General features: G+C 41.7%; 1 protein-coding gene across 1 annotated transcript in view; it reads left to right on the forward strand.

Moving 5' to 3' along the window:
* The window catches only part of RYBP (RING1 and YY1 binding protein), a 36,882-nt gene extending 18,828 nt beyond the window's left edge, over positions 1 to 18,054 (forward strand). The window contains exons 2-4 of the mRNA XM_005420159.1: positions 13,129 to 13,305; positions 13,420 to 13,518; positions 17,433 to 18,054. Coding sequence (XP_005420216.1) covers positions 13,129 to 13,305; positions 13,420 to 13,518; positions 17,433 to 17,685 — 529 coding nt within the window. The 3' untranslated portion in view covers positions 17,686 to 18,054. The remainder of the gene's footprint in view (positions 1 to 13,128; positions 13,306 to 13,419; positions 13,519 to 17,432) is intronic.
* Positions 18,055 to 20,323: the final 2,269 nt, after the last annotated feature.

Raw genomic sequence — 20,323 nt, forward strand, 5'->3', positions numbered from 1 at the left:
TGTCTCATGTAGGCAGTGCAGACAGATGGGGGAGGTTTGTTTGGTTTGAATCCTGGCACTTGCTGCTGCTCTAAGTGACTCCAGGCATGAAAAGAGATGGTGATGAAAAATATTTTCTTGTTTTTCCTCTAGATGGTTCATATGTGTGTAATTGCTCACAAAGTTATGCTAACCCCAAAGCTTGTACTCTTTTACTCCCCAGTTTTGGTGCAGAGCTCCTTAGGAAGTGGTTGCTCAACTATGTTTTCCGCAATGCGTTCGAGTAAAAACAAGGTTCTGTTTTTAGCTTGCTTTAACTTGGAAATTCTAGTGATAAGCATTTAGCTGAACAAATCCAGTAAGAAATTAGAGGAAGAAGCAGCATAACATAGTAGAATCCCACTGAGTCATTTTTGTAAATCTCCAGAAGTGAGTAATTTCTCTAATCTGGTAGATGTGTATCACCAGTGGGGTGTAGTCCCAGAGCTCAAAAAACCTTCTCCTGTAGTTAAATGGAAATAAACCCTAACCAAGGGGTATCTTAATAAGTACACCTGAGATTGAGGTGCCTGAGTATTGTGGTGCTGGGAGATAGATGATTCACCTGAACCAGAACCCAACCCAATGTAGCTTAGTAGTGTCAATTATTTTAGATTAGCAAGCATGGTAACAAAGTTGTTTTGTTAACAAAACGAGTTTTTTGTTACCATGTTTGCTAGTGTAAAACAACTGGTATTTGTTTATTAGCACAAAAAAATAAATTAATTAATATGTTGTCCAAAAATCCCTGTATTTAGTTACATTGTTGGTAGTTTTATCTTTCCCTGCTTATGTAATTCACAAACTTTCTGTAACATGACATCAGATATAAAGTAAAAAGTGTTGGCGTGTCAGGGCAGTGTGTGTTGTCTGAGGAGATTGTAGAGGATGTGCCATGTGCTTTTCTTGAGCTTTCTGTTCTCTTTTGTTGTACAGAGGAAATGAAACTTCAGCTGTGTTCTGAGTATTCTTTTCTTCAATTTCCAAGTAAGATCTCTGACGGCTTCCGTATTTCATTCATCTACAAACCAGTTTCACTTTTCGTTACACTTCTTAGTTACACATGACGGTAAATTTACATTCATTTGCTATTTGCACGTTGCATGGTATTTCCTGTTGTATATTCAACCTGTCAGAATTTACAGTGGGATTTACAGGGCTGATTCATTGTCTCACACCTAAAAACACCTCACTATATGTTTTCTACAGAAAAATGCCCAAGCCTCATTTCTTTCTGTCCTGACTAATTGACAGGCATAGGGACAGTTTAACAACAAAACCTTAAATGTAATTAGTGGCAACTGACTTGATCACAAATAATTTTTTAGTCTGTGGCTTTGAATTTTCACTGTCATTATTTAGTTTAACAGAAGGTAGGTCATATAAAAAGAAATTACTCAGATCTATATTCTTGATGTGCAGATTGTGAGTCATTGCAAGACCACAGTCAAGCAAGGACGGATGTTTTGTACGAGAAAGCCTTGTGTTGACTCTCCAGCCTTTGGGTAAAGGAATTGTGCTGGATGCTGCTGTTCTTACCTCACGTATTTGCCTCTCGGAAATGAAACGGTGGCAAACACCCAGACACACTTCTGTACCTCCTTTCCCACCAGGGCTGGGAAGTGAAGTAGCTGGAAGTGTTGGGAGCTGTGGGGCCTGCTTCACCCCGAGCCTGTGCAGATGACAGAGTGCATTAGGCTGACAAACCCACACGTGTTGCGGGTCAGGCAGGCTGCCAAGAGCTCCGTGCTCGGCCAGCGGGGAGAGAAGCATTAGGAATCCCAATAATCCACACATCAGTCTCTGTGTGCTGCCTGGTCAGTGGAGACCGAGCGAGTGAGCTGTGGAGAGATTGTGGGTATTAAGTGGGATGGGTAATGAAAGGCTGTGCTGGCGCTGATGTGAGAGTCTTTAAATGGAAAATGACTTTAAATGATGGTGCCAGGGCAGTTGGAGTGATTTGCCGCTGGCGCAGGATCACAGTGTAACCGGTAGTTTTCAGTGAGACTAACCACTTCTCCAGGGTGGAACACCAGAGTTGTTTGAAGAATTAAGAAGTGGGGGGAAAAGAACTCTTCACTGAATTTGCCTGCTTTCCCTCCTTGGGACTTGTACCAGACTGACGGCAGTTCAGGATTTTGGTTGGGTGTGTTCATGTACGTACAGATAAACACAAGCCATGTGAGGTATATGCAAAGCTGCAAAGTAGGACTCATCAGGGTGAAAACAATGGTAGGACAATAAAGTCAGCATTTAGGCTCAAGATTATCTTATCTGAGAACTTTCTTGAAAAATGATGGTTCGTCTGGACAAGTAGTTATCATTGTTATCCACAGATCAGAAGCTGGCTCGCGGAGAGCTCGGAAATGTTTCTGTTGTTATAATTAGTTATTCCTGGCTTTTTGTTGTGTAGGAGAGCACTCTCTGCTAGTTTTATTTACAGAGGTAGCTGTACCTACATCATGCTAGGCACATACAGGTAACTCACACTGGTACTCCAAGTGGGAACCAAAGTTTACTAAGTAGCTTCTTCTAAGGCTTTCGGGCCTAGTGGGAGGAAGAGCTTTCAAACTGAGTATTGTAATATTGTTTCCTGGCAAATTTTGAAACCATCTGGGTCAGTTCCTCACGCCCAGGAGTAATAATTCTGAAAGCAAAAGTTTCAGTGCTCTGGGGCTGTGTTGTTCCCACAGTGCCTGCACAGCAGCTATCGACGGCAGCCTGGTTTTCCCTGCGGCTTTCCCGGGCAGCAGCAGCGTGTGCAGGATTGCTGGAGCTGGACTCCCCCAAATGTCACTGGTACATCTGTGTTCACTTATCACATTGTGTTGAGAGAACACAATGGAGAAAAAGAGCTCCTCTGAGCACATGGTGGCCTTTTGAAAACGCATGTCTGCCTGCCCCGTCCTTCAGAGCAGCTTTTATTTCTTGGCGTGTTTAGAAAAGCAAGCTGGGTTATTGAGCGGTGGGGTTTTCTCTAAACCACTGGCAGTGACCTTTTGATTGCTGATGGTGCTGGGACAGAGGTGTGAAGGGGTAGGTGGGGTATCACTCACTGGTACCAGTGGGACCAGCTCCCTCCACCTTGGAGCAGCCCTGATGTCTCTCTCAAAGTGCACGGCTGCTGCAGGCTGGGGCTTTGTCATGAGGCTGCATTCCTGGCTGTTCAAGGGCTCTTGAAATGCTGCTTTCATATGAAAGGAAATCCTATCATTGATGTTCTTTTAATAAAAAGGAGGTTTGGCTTGCTGGAAAAGCTCAAATTTTGCTCATTTAGGTAAAGCTTGCAGTGTCTGATGTAGCTGAATTAAGATTACTGCCTTGCTCAATTGGTGCGCTTTTTATTTTTTATGGCATCCCTAGAGATTTAGGGCCTATTAAGTTTATTCAGAATCTGTGGTAGAAATGGTAGTTTGTCATTTTGCTTCTATCTGGACTGATTCTGGTTGGTAAATGATAGAGAAGTTTTCATTTTTAAGTGTACAGTATTCCAGTGTCATGCAAGTGTAGCAGAATTTTGCTCTGATAACCCAGCCCACGTATTTTGAGGGCGCTTTGCAAGATTTGCTTAGTAGAAATTCTTTCATTGTTTTTAAGAAAAGCCTCTCTATCCACTGGGTGTGTATTCAAGTGATTTGCATTTTTCACACAGTAAATATTATGTGCATTTAAGCACTGTTCTCCAAATTCTGGACTGGTGATAGGGGATCAGCTTGAGAATTTAACTGACATATCTTTTTTTTTGGTAGGGAGGATATTTTCTCTGCATCTCTCCTTTTTGTTCCTTGTTTTCTAAGTTTGGTCTCTCTTCTGGTGTGATTTTGAAGTGTGAGACTCGAGTATCCCAAAACCTGGAGGCAGATGCTCACAGATGGGACATGTCAAGATGGATTATATGTGACAATTTCCATTATTGGTCAGGATTTCAGTGAAACAGAAAAACAAATATTGGCTCCAGTGATAAGGTACTTTTGTAATGCCAAGCCTGGTATTCCTAGTTTCTAGCTTTAGTGCTAAAAACTATTATTTTCCTCATATTTTTATTATTTGAATTTATTATGCAATAACCATGAGCAGTTGCTTTGAGGAATCTACATGTTAAATTTTTATCAGATTCATTTATCTCCTCATGCTCCCCAAGTGCACTTTGTTACTCACCAGGAAGTTTTGAGCCAGTGTGCTTTTCTCAGGATTACATGTAACTTAATAAACAGTTAAATAAGAAGTATTTTAAGTAATTGTTTTTGTTGTAAATCCATGTACTTTATTATACACATCTTGGTTGCTGCCAGCTTTATGAAGTGTTTTCGAATTTTTGCTAGTGAGAGCAGCTTATTTTTGTCAAGCAAGTAAAATGGCTTTAGTTTTATCATCATTCTGGTGCTTGTAGGCAAGTAAATTTTGTGCTGAGATCAGTGATTTTCCTTAACAACTTTGTAAGTCCCTGTAAATCATGGAACATTTGGTATTTTGCAGTAAGGTATGGCCATAGATGAAAACACCAGAAGCAGCTGCATGATAAATTCTTCTCTTTGGGAGTGCAAAGCAGCGATTGGAATTTTCAGTGATGGATTAAACTGAAGCTCCAAGTGGATCTGGGAAGGGTCAATAGCATGAGCAGGGCAGTTGCAGTAAGTTTCCAGAAATTAAGCTTGTGCAGCACTCGCAACATAGAACTAAAATTATTGGTGACCAAGGAAATTGGCATAGCTAAGTGGAATGATTTTGGAATCTCACGGCCATCTTTTCAAATTTGGGCTTGGGATGATCTTTACATTTCCAGTTGCATCTCATTTCAGTTGTGGTTTTTGTGTATAGTCACACAATTTTTCTGTTGCTGTAGAACTTCTTCCTTGTCAATGCAATAAATGGTTAGAAATGCTCTTTCTAGAGTGCGCAGGCCTGGACCAAATCTCTGCTGGTGGTAGAGGGCAAGAAGGGGAGGTTAAAGTTGTTTTTATTCAGCTGGAATTTAGGGTGATGTTGCAATTGGGAGTTGATGCCATTTTAATCTATTACATATTGCGAGTTTTGTTTTAAGCAGAAGAGATGTATTGTGCTGTATTTTCTTAATTTATGATTTTTTTAAATGGACCATTTAAAAATCTTAATAGAAACCTTTTTTTTTTAAAGTAAAATAATGGAGCAAGGAATCATCTGAAAAACTGTATTTCTGGCTATGTACTTTAGTCTTACAGAGTCAGAAAATCAAATGGTTTGAATGGGAAGGTACCTTAAAGGTCATCTTATTCCACTCCACTGCCATGGGCAGGGACACCTTTCACTAGGCCAGGTTGCTTAAAGCCTTATCCAACTTGTTTTGAACACTCCCAGGGAGGGAATATTTTGTATATAGCCATGAATCAGAAGTAGTAATTTTATAGTATTTGTTAGCATAATGAAGTTGTGATCATTTGGACAGTTCTGCTTCCCCATCAAATGAGACAAAAATGGTCTTAAAACATGGTAAATTTGGTGTTTTGCCAATTCTTTACTAATTTTATACTCATTTAATTAAGGGTGTTAAACCCCTTATTTAAGGAAATGTTACTTTTTAAATGAAAGCAGAAAAAGCTATTTCACACATTTCCCCACTCTGGTCCTTAAAAAATGTTCCTATTGGAAGCTAATTCCAGCAGATGAGCACGGAACAATCCTTAGTTAGAGTGCACAGCTCTTCAGCACTGTCCTGCTGGGTGTGGTGTGTGAATATATTTATTTATACACACCCAGAGCTCCTGCAGTGCCCACTGACAGGGAGCTGTGGGGGCTGCAGCTCCAGGGATTGGCTGGGGGCATCCAAGGAAGTGTTTTCCAGGGATTTGGACTGTCAGAGACAGCAGCTGTGGGATGAGCCTCTGCTGGGCAGCCTCGGGGCTTTCACTGGCACTCATTAGTACAGATTAGATATGAAAGGATCTGCTTAGATGGGTGCTGCAGGTGAGCAGGCAGGTGAGGCTGCCAGCACTGACTGTGCTTCCAGGCAGGCTTTTCCTCTGGAAGGAGGCACAGCAGCCTTTCTTCCAGAACTTCAGCCTGACTTTTGTTTTGCCTCCTGCAGACACAGTAAGTTAAATTTCACGGTATTAGCGCTTAAGTAAACGTCAGGCTCTGTTCCAATAACTGATACTCAGCGTTGTTACTCATCATCACTGCTATTTTCAATCCTCACTCCGGTAGCAAAGAAGCATGAAGAACTTCTGTTTAACTCTTGCTTTTGGCTCTCTGTCCTCCAGAGTGTACAGAAGCTGCTGTTTGCTGCTGTCTTGAAACTGCTTGGTATCAGGAACCCTCCACAGAGGATTTAACACAGGGTTAACCCTCCACAGGATAAACCTGTGGTCCAAAGCACATGCACCATACAGTGTTAGATATCTCTTTTGGGATGATTTTATAGTGTTGTGTGATAGGCATGGACAAGGAGCAGAGCCCATGGGATTTGGTAGAACAGACCCAGGTTTGTGGTCACACAGGTTCAGCCCTTTTTAACCAGAAAACTCACTCTGTGATGTATCAATTTCCCAGTGGAAAAAAACCCTCAAAACAAACGAAAAGAGAGACCAAATGTTTGTAAAAATGAAAACAGTGATGCTTCTCTGCTGAAAATTTTCCAACAAAATCCCAAATAGCCCCATTTTCTGGCTCAGGGCTCCTTTCTTGCTGGCTGCCCACCAGGTCCTAAGTCCAGCTGTGCAAGAAGCACCATATAAGATGTTTCTTAATTTGATAGGAGGTGAATGGTCCAGATTTACTTTCATGTTTGCATTTCATTTGCAGTTTCTAGTTTTGTACTGTATTAGAATGGGTGTTTTGAGGACTACTGTGACTACTTTGTTTTCAGGGGCAAAACTCGGATCAAACTGCATCCAAAAAGTTCTTACAGCCCTGACTTCAGATTTTTGTAATGGCATTGTATGGAACAATGTATATTTAAAAAGAACTGGACAAGTACTGAAAAACCTATTACACTGTGCAGTTGAGCAGTCATAGTGGAATAGTTTATAGAGCAGTTCTGGGACTCTATTAGAACTGTTTTTGCATGTTTTCACTAAAAAAAAAATCAGAAACATGAGCTGCAGAATATGAGCAGTGACAACTCTGGGAATAAACCTCTTATTTATACACTTTGATTTGTAAACATGCCCAAATATTTTTAAAAGGTAGTGCTGAGGCTCCTGTAACAAGCAAGAATGGAGTATTTTTTTTACAGGCATCATTTGGAGTCTCAGCTCTCCTCTGGTGGCACTGACCCGACACTTCCCAGCAGTCAGGAATGCATGTCCTGTTCTGTATATGCCAGTGACAGCTTTCATTTCATTTAATAACATTCTCATTCTTATTTGATTCAAAAGAAAATTGGAAAAAATAGAAGAAAAGCACATTTTCATCCAAAAAGGCAAAGAACTGGCAGTTTTGTGTGAGGCCAGGAAATATTAACTACTGCAAATAATTTTGAACTTTTTAAAGTTTACAAACAAAAGTATGGGATGGTGTGGGGGAAGATTGTTCAATCTGTGAGAAGTGACCTGAAATCTAAAAACTTCTGGTGGAGAAACAAAAAGTTTAAAACACTCTTCTGAAATGTGAACAGCTCAAGGTTTGTAGTCATGGCCAGGAATAGTTATCAGCAAAGCTGAGGCTTCTTTATCTCTGTTGCCTGTTCTTGACTCTTCCAAGGAGGTGGAACACAGGCTGGATGGTCAAGAAGAACGGAACAGTTGAACAATTTTTGGAGGTTGCTTTTTTTGTGTGAACCTGTTCTTTTCTTTCATGTTTTTTCTAAAATATTCAGACTTACACTCAGAGTCTTTCAAACTTGTTGCTGTGCCCAACACCTGGGGCCCACAAGTGTGTGTTCCTTAGATGGACTTCTGTATTTTTAAATGTCTGTCTTCTAAATAAAAACACAGTGCTAGCACATCAGTGTTAAAGGAAAAATCTGTTCTTCCACCTAAATATTGCTCAATCACATATTTCTCACAGTTTGTCCTTCTAATCTACTGTTGTTATTGTTGCTTTGTTTCCTGGATCATGTGGGGAACTGGAGATAAACGTATACAGCTTCCATACTGCTTTGCAGTTCTACTCTGAGGACAATGTGTCTGTTCATCCTTGTTCTTGTTGCTAAAACGGACCCTGTGGTCATCACAAATGAGCTGGAAAATATTCATGTAGGAATGGGGGCTCACCCCATCGTGTTCACAGCTTAATTTCTCCAAAGCTTTGGTTCTTCTGGATGTAAAATTCTTTTGAGGAGACGTTAATTTAGTTTGTGCTCATGGGTTAGTTTCTAATCCTGCTTCATGCTCAGAAGGATGCTTGTTTTATAAGTGTTTTGGCACTGTTTTATAAACACTGTAAATACTTTTAGTCTTGTTTTCTTGTTTTTCTTTGAGCAAAGATATATTCATGTGTGACTGGGGTTATTAAAATAATCATGTACTTCACACTGCGCAGTGCATGAAACACATTTTCTGAAAGCACCGCGGAGCCGTGCAGAGGTCGGCCGGTATCACCGCGTGCATCAAAGGCAGAACAGCATGAAATTGTCCAAATCCTCCCTACTTCACGTTACATGAGGCTTTTGACTCTGAAATCCCACTCGATGGCACTTTCATTCTTCTGATAACATAGTTGTAGGGAAGTCAGAGCAGTTGTAATTAGATCCATGTTCCTGGGGATTGCTGGGGTCCCTCCCGGTCTGTGGTGCTGCCGGGATAAAGCCCAGTCAGTTCCCTGCTCCTGGTGTCTGCAGGAGGCAGGTGCCTTCCCTTTTCTCAAGGCAGTGGGGCCAGAGAAATCCCAGACAGATACAGAACTTAGTCACTTGAAAAATGAGGTGCAGCTTATCCTCCTATATCCCTCTTGAAATCCAGGTCAGAGTAACTCCGGTGTTGGATGTGTGGTGATCTGTGCTGCTGCACTCCTAAGCCTGCTTGCAGGGGGTGTGAGTGGAGCAGCAGAATTCCTTGGTGTCCATGCTCTTGGATTTGGTTCTGAGGCATGCTTTAAAGGAAAGCTTTGAGACACAGAAGGAAATGCAACAGTGAAACACTACTTGCCAGAACCTTAAAGTTGCACTTTGCTTTTTAATTTTTAATTTATTAAAAGAGCACAGTGGTGTAGGTAGTGAGCCCTTCAGAAAAGTGCATTTATTCCGCTTCCCATGAGTGAAACATCCCAGAGTCATTTCACATGGCAATCTGAGGGTACAATATTTGCATATAGTGTGTATTTATATATATGTGTATATTTGCATATAGTTTATATTTGCAGGCACAGTGTTTCTGTGAAGCCTGTTACTAAAAGGTAGTAAAGATTATTTGTGTGCATCATTTACGGGAGTTGATGGTGAAGAGACCCAGATGCCACAGCCATTCTTAGAGCAGACAAATATATTTCAGCTTTTTCATGCAGCAGTGTGTCCTTGCTGCAGAGGTCATGAGTTATTGTGCAGATGTCTGCTCCTGGGATGTAAACTACTCTTCAGTTCATGTGAAATAATTTATTTGTCTGTACATAACTTTGAAAGCACAGTTTAATTTCGTTTAATTGCTCTTAGGTTTAGAGGGGGAGAAGACAATCCTCTTCATGTTGTAAAAAGAAAAATGATGTGCATTTGTTTGTCACATCAGTGTTGGATCTTTACTCAGGTTGTCACCTAAATTAGGCAAAAATTATCTAAGCATAACTTCAGTATCATAAAGAAGTTCAGATAGGAGAGAGCACACCTATTTCAGATACTTGCATTGAAAATTCAAGAACTAAGTCTAACACTAAGTATTGCATCTCTTTGGATAATTTTTGGGAAGTTGAGGCTTTTTAGCTGTGAGTTGTGAGCGGTGTTGGTACTTCCAACCTTCTAGTAGGTTACAACATAGTTGTTCCTTAAGCATGAGTGCTGGTTACAAAGCCTGAAGAGGCTGAGCTAGGGTTTGATTTTTGTCACTTCGATCTATTCTCTGTGTACCTGAACATTTGAATCTTGCAGAAAGTAAACCAATGAGAACATTTTGGGATAAAAAATGGTTAATACTTGTTTCTGTAGCTGTTTATTCTTAAAAATAAAGTTTAGAAGTAGTTGCAACTTCCTGTTCAGATTGTTCTGCTTAAGTGATAACTACTTTAATATAATAGTGGTGTATCTGGGTTGAAGCATTCGCTTTGGAGGTGGCCAAATAAATAATTTTTGGTAGGCAGGGAAACTTGGAGTAACTTTTGGATGTTGCAGCTGCTTTACTCAATTGTGGTTCCTATGGTTATAGTTTGCTGTGGTTAAAAATGTGCTGCTCGACTTGCTTTGCTTGGCTTTTTAGTAAAGGGCTTTTAACCAGTGTGTCCTGGCTGTAGTGGCAGTGTGGGCCTTACTTGAAGGATTTTATTACTCCTATTATTATTGCTATTACTCTGCCAGTTACTTAAATTACCTGGGTTTTACCCTCTTCCTAAGCTTGCTGCTGGCATGGGTGAAACAGTGAGATTAGGAACTGGAACACTGTTGGGTTATTTGCATTATTAAAAAAAAATATCTGTTCTAGTAGTGCAGCAGACCTTGAAAGATGCTCAGTGTTGACCAAAGTCTCAGCAGCTTTGTGCTTCCTCCCTCATGGCAGGAGCAAACCCATGGGCAGGGCTGGTTCTCCTTCCCACAGGTCCCTGGCTGCTTCCTGCTCTCTTCCCTTCCACCTTTGGCTTTGCCCTCACCAGCAAACCATCCTAAGAGGGAATATGTAAATAGGGATTTTGGAGAAAATGTGCTGATTAGGTCAGTGACTGGCCAGAAAATGATCAAACTTAATAAATGCAGTGTGCTGTCACAGGTACAGATAAGGAGCAGAAGAGCACGGGGCAGTGTCTCCACTGGAGTGCTTTAAGGCTGGTCCTTTTGCCATTCCAGCCTTCTCTGGGGAAATACAGCGGGACATATTTATGCAAGTTTGGTTTTTATTTTAGTTTACATTTTAATATTTGTGTCTCTGTTCAAGCAGTGCAGCACTCCTGCAACAGGAAGGGCAGCTGCACAGGTTGGGCACAAGGCTTGGAAATCACATCACAAGGAGCACGTCAGAGTTGTGCAAAGTGGGAAAACCTCTCAGAGTCATGAATTGTGATTTCCCATGAATGGGTCAGGTTTCTGACTTAGCTGGTTGTGTAAACAGCAAATAACTGTAAGTCTGGGCAGAAGTGGCAGCTTCAAGCAGTGAGTTAATCATGCAGGGAGATGGTATCTGCCCTCTCTTTGAAGATTTCTTGACATTTTAGCTTTTTTTTTTAGTAGGTGGTGAGCAGGTTGCTTGACACAAGTTACTGTTGTCAGCTTTTAGTGTGGTTGCATCAATCTGAAAATCTTTTCCATGTATCCAAACCACTTCTTTTTACATGTTCCTTCTCAGTCATACAGACAGAAATTGCTGTATACTGGACTTCAGGGATGCTAAATATCTTCACTGTTCTGTGGAACAGGTAACTGCTTGATCTAATCTGCAAAACGTTTCAGTATTACAGTTACTTAAGGCTGAAGACCAGATTTTTGTTCACTCAGATGTGTATGCAGATTGCAGCATCAACTGAGTTACAGTTTCTATATTGGGTGAAAAGTCTGATTGCTGGAGGTGTTGAGATGGGTCAGGGGCCTGATTTCAACTTGTTGCATAGACTTTATAATAATCTGTGGTAGAGAAATTAAATAATTGGGTATATCTGGCTTTAGTAAAAACATCTTGGTACCATTTTACAGGAAACCAGTACCAACAGAGGCTTAGCAGCTACTTGGATTTTCCCATGACAGGGAGTAGAAATTCTCTGGGTGTTCCCTTGTGTGTATAATCTCTCAATGCAAATGTTACGTGTGAGCAATTAATGTTTTAGACTTTTTTGCAACACATCACACCACTAAGTAGGTGCTTGAAACCTCTCTGGATGTTTGTAGTAAAAGCTGGGTGCAGGTACAGAGTTCTGCAGCACAAAGCCCTGGGGTTCACCAGCTGTAGAGCTGATGGTACTTGGGTGCAGCTTTCACTGGCAGTCTGTTGTAGTGTGATCTGTGTGCAAATTTGATTTGTATTTATGAACAATTTAACAGCTCTGGACAAGCCTGGGCAACTGTTGCAATTAGCATTTGGTTTATTATGGACTACTAAGGGAGTTGGTTACCTGGTTTTGTTCCTCTCCCATGAGCTGTGTGTGTGGTCACAGGGAGCACAGATCTTTCTGGAGTGTTGAAGGGATCAAATCAGTCATGAATAGCTGAAGTATTCAGAGTATAAATTGCTTTGTGATATGCCAGGGGGGGAAAGTTTTTGAGTTGTCAAGAGAGAACATGAGAGTTTGGATGAGGAATGCAGGAGAGACCAAGGTACCAATTCCTGTGGGATATGTGAGGATCAATAACCAAGATATTGGTTACATGCAAAGCTCCTCTCTGTGTAAGCCATAACTTGCAGTGGAAGCAGCCTTTGAAAGGCACTTGCTTGTGTTTTGTGTCTGAGCACACTGGGACAATGGTGCGAGGCCGGTGTGTCGGAGGCTGGCACGGCTGTTCCCAGTGCCACTGTGAATGCCCACTTGTCTCCTGTGCTCCTGCCAGCCCAGCCCTCGGAACAAAGTCATCTCAGTTACCTTCTCTTGTTCTTTGTTATTTGTGCTTGGTTTGCTGCTGCTGAACCAGAAGCTTATTTGAGAAATTAAACTGAAGGATATGAAGGAGGCTGATGTTTATCAGGAAACTTTTCTTTTTGTCACATTCTGTTCCTTTTCTTAAAGTGTAACCACAGTGTATGGCTGGCAGCTTCTGGAAAGCTGATTTTTCACTGCTGTTCCCCCCAAATTGGCTGTGATTTCATGACATAGATGAAGAAAGGGAGCATTATACTTCATAATGTTAGATACTAAAACCTGATGAAACAGCAGTTCAGAGTATTTCTTTCTTTTAACGTTTCTGTCTTGTTTGGTAACAGCAGTAGTACTTCACATCAAATAAGGACATCCATTTGGTTCTTTAAGTGGAGTGCTCTTCCCTGGCTGCTGAAATAAATCTTCATACTGCTCTCAGCATAGTTATTTTTACCGTGTAAGACTGACTATAGATCTCTCTTTTCATTGTCATTATAGAAAACCTAGAATAAACTCTCAGTTGGTGGCACAACAAGTTGCCCAGCAATATGCAACCCCACCACCACCTAAGAAGGAGAAGAAGGAGAAAGTGGAAAAACAAGACAAAGAAAAACCTGACAAAGAGAAGGAAATTAGTCCAAGTGTTACAAAGAAGAACACTAACAAGAAGACTAAGTAAGTTTGAAGGATGCAGTATTAAATGTGATGTGATTTCAGTAGCACTGTGCGTTGGTTAATTGTGCAGTTAAACCAACATTGTAATCTCCCTCTTCCCTCCAATTCTCACAGACCAAAGTCGGATATTGTGAAAGATCCTCCTAGTGAAGCAAACAGCATACAGTCTGGGAATACTACAACAAAGACCAGCGACTCAAATCACACTTCAAGGTAACTCTAGACTAAAGTTAAGCCTGTGGTATCTGAGAACTGTATTAAAAAGCAAACACTTTTTTTTGATGTACAAGCACTTGAACATTCCACTAGTGAGGACAGATTCAGGCTTTGGAAATATTAATTCTTTTGTCCATTCCGTTTTCATTTCTCTGCTAAAATAATTGTATTGTCAGTTGGGTAGTAGTGCTTTTGACTGTAGACACAGTGGGGGAAAAACATTAACCAGCAATCGTATCAAATTCTTATCATCACTTGATAGCAGTAACAAAGGTTACTTTTTTACTTCCTTATCTGTAATTCAGTCACTGTAATTGTCAAGATAATTTTCCAAGTATACAGGAACTAAGTATACATGAACAGATTTGCTGGGATCTTGCTATCAACAAAAAGCACAAATGGCTGGTTTGATATTTGACTAAGTTTGAAATGAGTGTATGGAGAGAGGTTTATTCCTAGTCTTGCCTATACTGTTCTTCTATTTTTTAAAATCAAAAATTCAGCATCACGGAACAGTTTTTGTATTACCGAACTTGAGAGCTACAGGAGGCAGAACTGAACTGGGTGCTTTACCTGTGTGGGCTGTATAAGAATTACATTTCTCTTTAAAATGTGCTGTAATTGGTGTTTATAGCGAAGCCTCATGAACTGAGGCAGTATGAGCTGCAAACACTGGTAAAGCACATGGGAAGTACGGTTGGCACTGCTGTTGGCATTCAAGTTGGCAAGGTGTGACTACAGAAAACTCTTGTCTTGGAAGTTTTTAAATAATAGCATGAAAATCTTGAAAAGGAGGGAATATCCTTTGCACAGTAACCCACTGGAATGTAGTGAGGACAGTGTGAAATCTGCTGTGCTACAAGACTGAGCTGTTTGCAGGGACTGCTTTAACTCTTCTTCAGCCCACAAAGAGAGAAGTGTCCATTCCTGATTTGATTACAGAGAGGCAGCTTTATTGCAATGACTCTTTTCTTGTCCTGTTCTTCTTTAAATGGTACTTATTTTGAGACTTAGGATGCAGGAGACTTGATGTACTTGACTAATGACATAATATTAAATTGAGAGATTACATCAAATAATTGTTTTTACTCATTAAAGGAGTCACTCTGTCTACTGCCAAAGTCTTTTAGTCCGTGTTTTGTGGCAAGCTTTTGCCAGGCCTAATTAAGCCTTAATAGTACCAGGTCTAGCTGGATATTTTTAAAGGATGCCTCATCTCCTTTACTTCTTAAACTGTCTTTTTAAGTGTTTTATGTAGTGGAACTTCTCTTGCAATTTGCTTTCTCAGGAGTGCTGTCAAGAGTCTTTTTCTGATTTTTACAGAATGATAAGTTTTTTCATGCCCAGATTGCTTAACAGTTTTTCTGGGTTTTTTTTTGTAAATTGTCTTTTAGGGCTCTCTGAATTTTTAAGAAATCCTGTTTAAATTTCTTGGATACCATGCCTGTTTCTGACAGTATGTCTTGGTTTATACCATGCCTTCCTGTGTACTTTCAGATTGAATGTTTTGAAACACTTCACTTATTTGGCCATAAAACCCTTTTGCTATAAATGTGAAGCATCAGGGTGTTTAATTTTGCAAAATAACGTGAGTGGGCCAATCCCTTTCTTCTATAAGAAGCAAAAATTGTATGCATGTGCTGAAGAGATTGGTGGTTTCCATCTGTGCTTAATCAACTCTTTGTACAGGGGAAACCCTGAAAACCTCACAGAGAAATGGTTGGGAGGCTCAGTTCTAAAAGTGATAATGTGAATGTTTGTGAGTGGGACTGTGGGGAAATTCTGTACCTCAGCCCTGCTTCCCACAGCCCTTCCATGTTACTTTGTCCTGGCATTTAAAGATGCATAGGCAGCTCCATTTTTTCTTTTTTTAAAGCTAATTACACCTCTCAGAGCTACCTTTAACGAGCAATAGCCAGAGTTCACATCCAACCCTGTAGGAAGGCGGAGGCCGCGGGCTCTGTTCCAGTATCTGGGCCAGCATTTTGGCTCTTTCTGAGTACAAGAGGAAACAAATGACCGAGGCAAATTACAGGAAGGACTGGATTTCCTGGAGGAACTCGGGGCTTGGGGAGGAAAACACGTCCTCGTGATTCGCTTCCGGGAACAGCGGCGGCCGTGCGGGGGATCTGCTGGGACGGCACCGCAGCGCCGGCGGAAACCTCAAACCCTGCTGAGCCAGCTGGCCTTTCTTGGAAGCCACAAACGAGGTGGCATCATTTCATCTCCCCATGGTTGCCTGTGCAGCTTGGCAGCTCCTGTGACTCTGTCTGTGCAGCGTGGGTGCATCTCCCTGCCCCGGGAATCCAGAGCGCGGCTCTGGGTTTGGAAAGGCTGGTCCCGGAGTGAAGGGGCTGCTGCAAGGAGGAGTTTTACTGACCCCAGTGCAGCAGTGTTTTGGGGTTTTGTTTGTATTTTCTGTCTGTTAAAAATGCTCTTCCTGTGGTACTTGTTAAGAATTGCAGCATCCTCCTAGGTTAGATAGGAAAATACTATTTTTGGTGCGGTAACTTTATTTTTGGTGAGGAAGTTTGCAGAAATACAATTGTTCTATTTTGGAAGCTGTACATCTGTCCTTAATGCATTTTTCTGTTCTTATTCTGGAATACCACTTGGATAACTGCTGCTTAAGGACTTTCTCCTTGTTAACTTACCACTGCAAGCCATTGAGTATTCATGGCGGGTAGAAAATTAGCTTAATTCCCTCTTTTTCTGTTTTACTGCACTAGTCTTGTGTGCTGCAAGTGAGGAGGAGAAAAGGCAGAGTGGTTTAAAAGCTGAAGCTTGATCCCAAAGTAAATTAACCTTCCCTCCATCCCTCTCAATAAGGCAGCTCTCAGCAAGCTACTTTTCACTGATGTATAAAGACTCTCCTTTTTAATTTCCCTATTGGGAATATTCTGCTGCTTAAGTCTGACCCTTAATTAGGAGCAAAAGCTGTAAATTACAGCAGTCTCTGCAGCTGACTTGGAATTTGCTGGTAGCTGGAGGAATGTCCAAGGCTTGTTGAAGCAGAGCTTTGGACCAGCCCATGAAATGTGCTTGAATGTCAGCTTCCTAGAGCTTCGACCCTTATTAGCTACATTACTAATTGAATGATAGCACAGCATGCAAATTACTGAGATAATCCTGAGCAATAAATACCAGTGGGTTCTTTTCGGGTGATTTGTGCTTTTTTCTTTCCCCTTTTCTTTTTCCCCTAACCAAAAGCTCTGGCTGCAAAAAATACCGTTGTACATTTTGGATTTTATTTACAATAGCCTCGATTCCAGAGGGAACATTATGAGCTATTTTATCCATAGGCTGATTGGGCATCTGATTTGTATAAGCTCAAAGCAGCTGAAAGAGAAGCCAAGTTGTCCCAGTGCCTGTGTTGTTTGCAGCTGCAGAGTTCCAACATGGGGAATGAAAGAGCCGTGGCCGAATGCTTTCATGTGGTTTTGTATTGCAGAGTCACAGCCTTGTCTCATAACATCAGGGCACATGATGAGATGGTGAATTTAGATAAGAGAAGTCTTTCATCTGTCCCTTGGGGAGGAGATCCTTTGCTCTGTCTGGCTCCTGTCCGCTTGGCTCTGCTGTGGTGTCCTCCTTTCTGGCAGGGTTGGATAGGGAGAAGCCTGCAGGAGACTCCCTGTGCAGAGCTCTGTGAGCCAGGTTGTTCTTTAGGGCTGAGTGTGCCCCGCAGCCCTCAGAGGCACAGGGAGCCTGGCTGGCACAGGGAGCAGGGCACACCTTCATCCTGTGCTCTGCAGTACTCTGCCTGCCTGGCTTCTCCTCCCATCCACTGCCAACTGCGAGGCAAGGGAGCACAAGTCACACCGAGTTTGTTTTCAAATGCTTCTCCTAATAAACTTTCCCTTTCTCCTTTATTTTTATCCTTTTAATAAATGTCTTCTCATTCCTTTTAGACCCAGACTGAAAAATGTGGACAGAAGTACCGCACAGCAGCTGGCAGTCACAGTGGGAAATGTCACAGTAATTATCACAGACTTTAAAGAAAAGACTCGCTCTTCATCCACGTCGTCTTCTACAGTGACCTCCAGTGCAGGATCAGAACAACAGAATCAGAGCAGCTCGGGCTCTGAGAGCACAGACAAGGGCTCGTCCCGTTCCTCCACGCCCAAGGGGGACATGTCGGCAGTCAACGATGAATCTTTCTGAAAAATTGCACATGGAGTTGTGGAAACTATGAATCAGGGTATGAAATTCAAACACTCCACCTGCCCACGCTGTACAAATCCTGGAGAGCCTCTTCTGTGCTTGAACACACTTTCTCGGACATCGACCTCTTACTGATGCAACCAGGATAATTTCTGCTTGCCGTGGGCATCTGGCCACCAAGGAATTTCTCACCCTAGCGATTACTCTTGACACTTTTATGTATTCCATTGTTTTATATGATTTTCCTAACAATCATTTATAATTGGATGTGCTCCTGAATCTACTTTTTTATAATATCTGCTGTGCACAATTTTCCATGAACATGACAACTTTTTGTTTTGGGGTAGGGAGTGGGTGGGGTGGGAAGGGGGCTTTATTTATTGCATTCACAAACTCCATCCTCTTTCAACATATCCTTTTTAAGTTCAGTTCTTCTTCCAGTTATACTGTGTACTATCAGTTTTGATATAAATTATATATAAATATATATATATAAAGGGTTATTTGAAACCAATACATGGAAACGCTGGTGCTTGAAACACTGTGAAGTGATAAAACAAAATAATTGAACCGTTCAAGATCTGGGACAGTCCCCTTCTGTGAAAGTACTGAAACTGAAATGGAACTGGTCTTAGGTGAAAAGGGTTCCTGAGGGTTTGAGCCTGGATGGGACCTGTTCTCTCTATTGTTCCTTCCCCGTTTCCTCCCTAAGCAATGGCTAAAGTGTACTGGACATGGTTTTAATTGTTACAGCTTGGGATCTGAGATGAAAGAGGATTGCTCCAGGTAGCTGGTGTTTCCCCTAGGGTCACTCAGGTTGGTGATGTGCAGGTCCATGCCCAGCTGGAGCAGAAGCATTCCCAACCAGACTGCTGGTGTTACACCCCAGATCCATGTGTTTGGTTACATGAGCATGGCAGTGTCCTGCACAGCCAGTCCCACACGTGTTGGTGTTGTTAATGAATTGCAGCCAGCAGCCTCAGTGCCCCAGGTAACCAGAACTGGAGTGGTTGCTGTGGGTTGAAGGCAGCAGGGAGCCTGGGAGCAATCCCAAGCTCAGGAACGGAGCTGGTGCTCGCTCCAGCCGCGTGTGGGTCGCTGCTTGTCAGCCCTGTCCCATCTGTCCTGTCCATGCTGTTGGGGTGGCTCTTATCCTTGGCATCCATCTGTGTCCCAGGAGTGGTTTCTGAACAGCATCTTGTCCAGTGACGGGCTTGTCAGTGTTTGGATACTTCCGAGTCTCCTGCTGTGGGAGCAAAAGTAGGGAAAAGTTTTCGTGCTGGCAAGTGAGCGATGTGTGGCTCATGCTCATGACCAGCATCTCCTTCATTCTTACTCTAAAGCTATCCAGACTATGATTTCTTTTCCTGGCCTGTTAGTGTTGCTTTACAGTTTACCTTCCATGCATTATCCTGCTAAAACACTCGGCTGAAGAGGTGAAACAAACTTTTGTTAAAAAGCAAAACAAACTTCTGTTAAAAAACAAAACAAACTCCAAACCTCTTTGGCTTTTCATCTTTATTTAGTGGCCCCAGGGTGCTTTGCAGTAATTTCAGGCACAGAGGCTGTGGCTTCATCTGACATCAAAGGCATAACTTTTGGGCATGATGAAAGAGGGCCACATTTTGACAACTTTGTGCCTGCTTGTTATATTGTGAATTATTTGCTTGGCAAGAGAAATTTCTCTTTGTGAAAGCAACCGATTTAAGATTTCTTTTAAAATCTGTGTGGTTTTGAGTAGCAGATGTAGGTTCCTTTCACACTGGTGACAGAAATGTGTGAGTAAGGGATCTGGTAGGGCCCTGCTTGAAGGCACGTGCAGTGGCAGTGCCTTGGCAGCAGTGGTTTTATTCTGAATGTTAGCATGGGCACCCCAACTTAATTCTGCTTATATTCACAGTATAGGCTGTCTTTTGTAAGCATTTTTAAAAGTATTAAAGAACCAAAGGAAAACAGATGCTTTCTATGAGCATCAAGACAATTTATTATACATAGTTTTAAATACTATGAATATCTCAATCCACATTTTAACATTAGTGGGATATTGCAAAGACATTCCTTTTCCAGTTTTTACTATTCCTTTAAGGGTCTCAGGGAGGGTAAACTGGTCAGCCATATTTATTTATTTTACTGAAATGTATTGGAATAATTTTTTAAGAGAGATTTTTTGAAGATGCCCCTGAACTTGTATATTTTGCACTGCTTTATAAATGATCCATTATCAATTAGGCTTGCGTGCATCTCGGCCGTGATCCAGCCAAGAGTGTGAGCGAGTGGCAGGTCCCGCTGGCTTCAGCAGGGCTCATTCTGGTGCTTCAAGTCAAACCACGTGCTCACCTTCTTTGTTGGATCTGGGAATTTGTGCAAAAAAAAAAAAAAAGAAAAAAAATAGCATTGTGTGTACCAGGAAATTGCTTCTTTTTCAAGTGAAACTAGACCTGTAGATCAGTTGAAAAGCTTTGACGCCGTACCCAGCTACTCGTGGTAAAGTCGGTAACATCTGTCCCTTTGGCGTGCCTCCTCGATGAAGTAGCTTGCTACAAACAGATGGGAAAATTTCTTTGGAACGAGTGACCTGTAATTCTGCAATCAGTTAGGAAGTGCTAGCTAAGCATTGAAGCCCCAGCCTCATCCGTAG

This window comes from Geospiza fortis, unplaced genomic scaffold, assembly GCF_000277835.1.
Source record: "Geospiza fortis unplaced genomic scaffold, GeoFor_1.0 scaffold70, whole genome shotgun sequence".
Taxonomy (NCBI): domain Eukaryota; kingdom Metazoa; phylum Chordata; class Aves; order Passeriformes; family Thraupidae; genus Geospiza; species Geospiza fortis.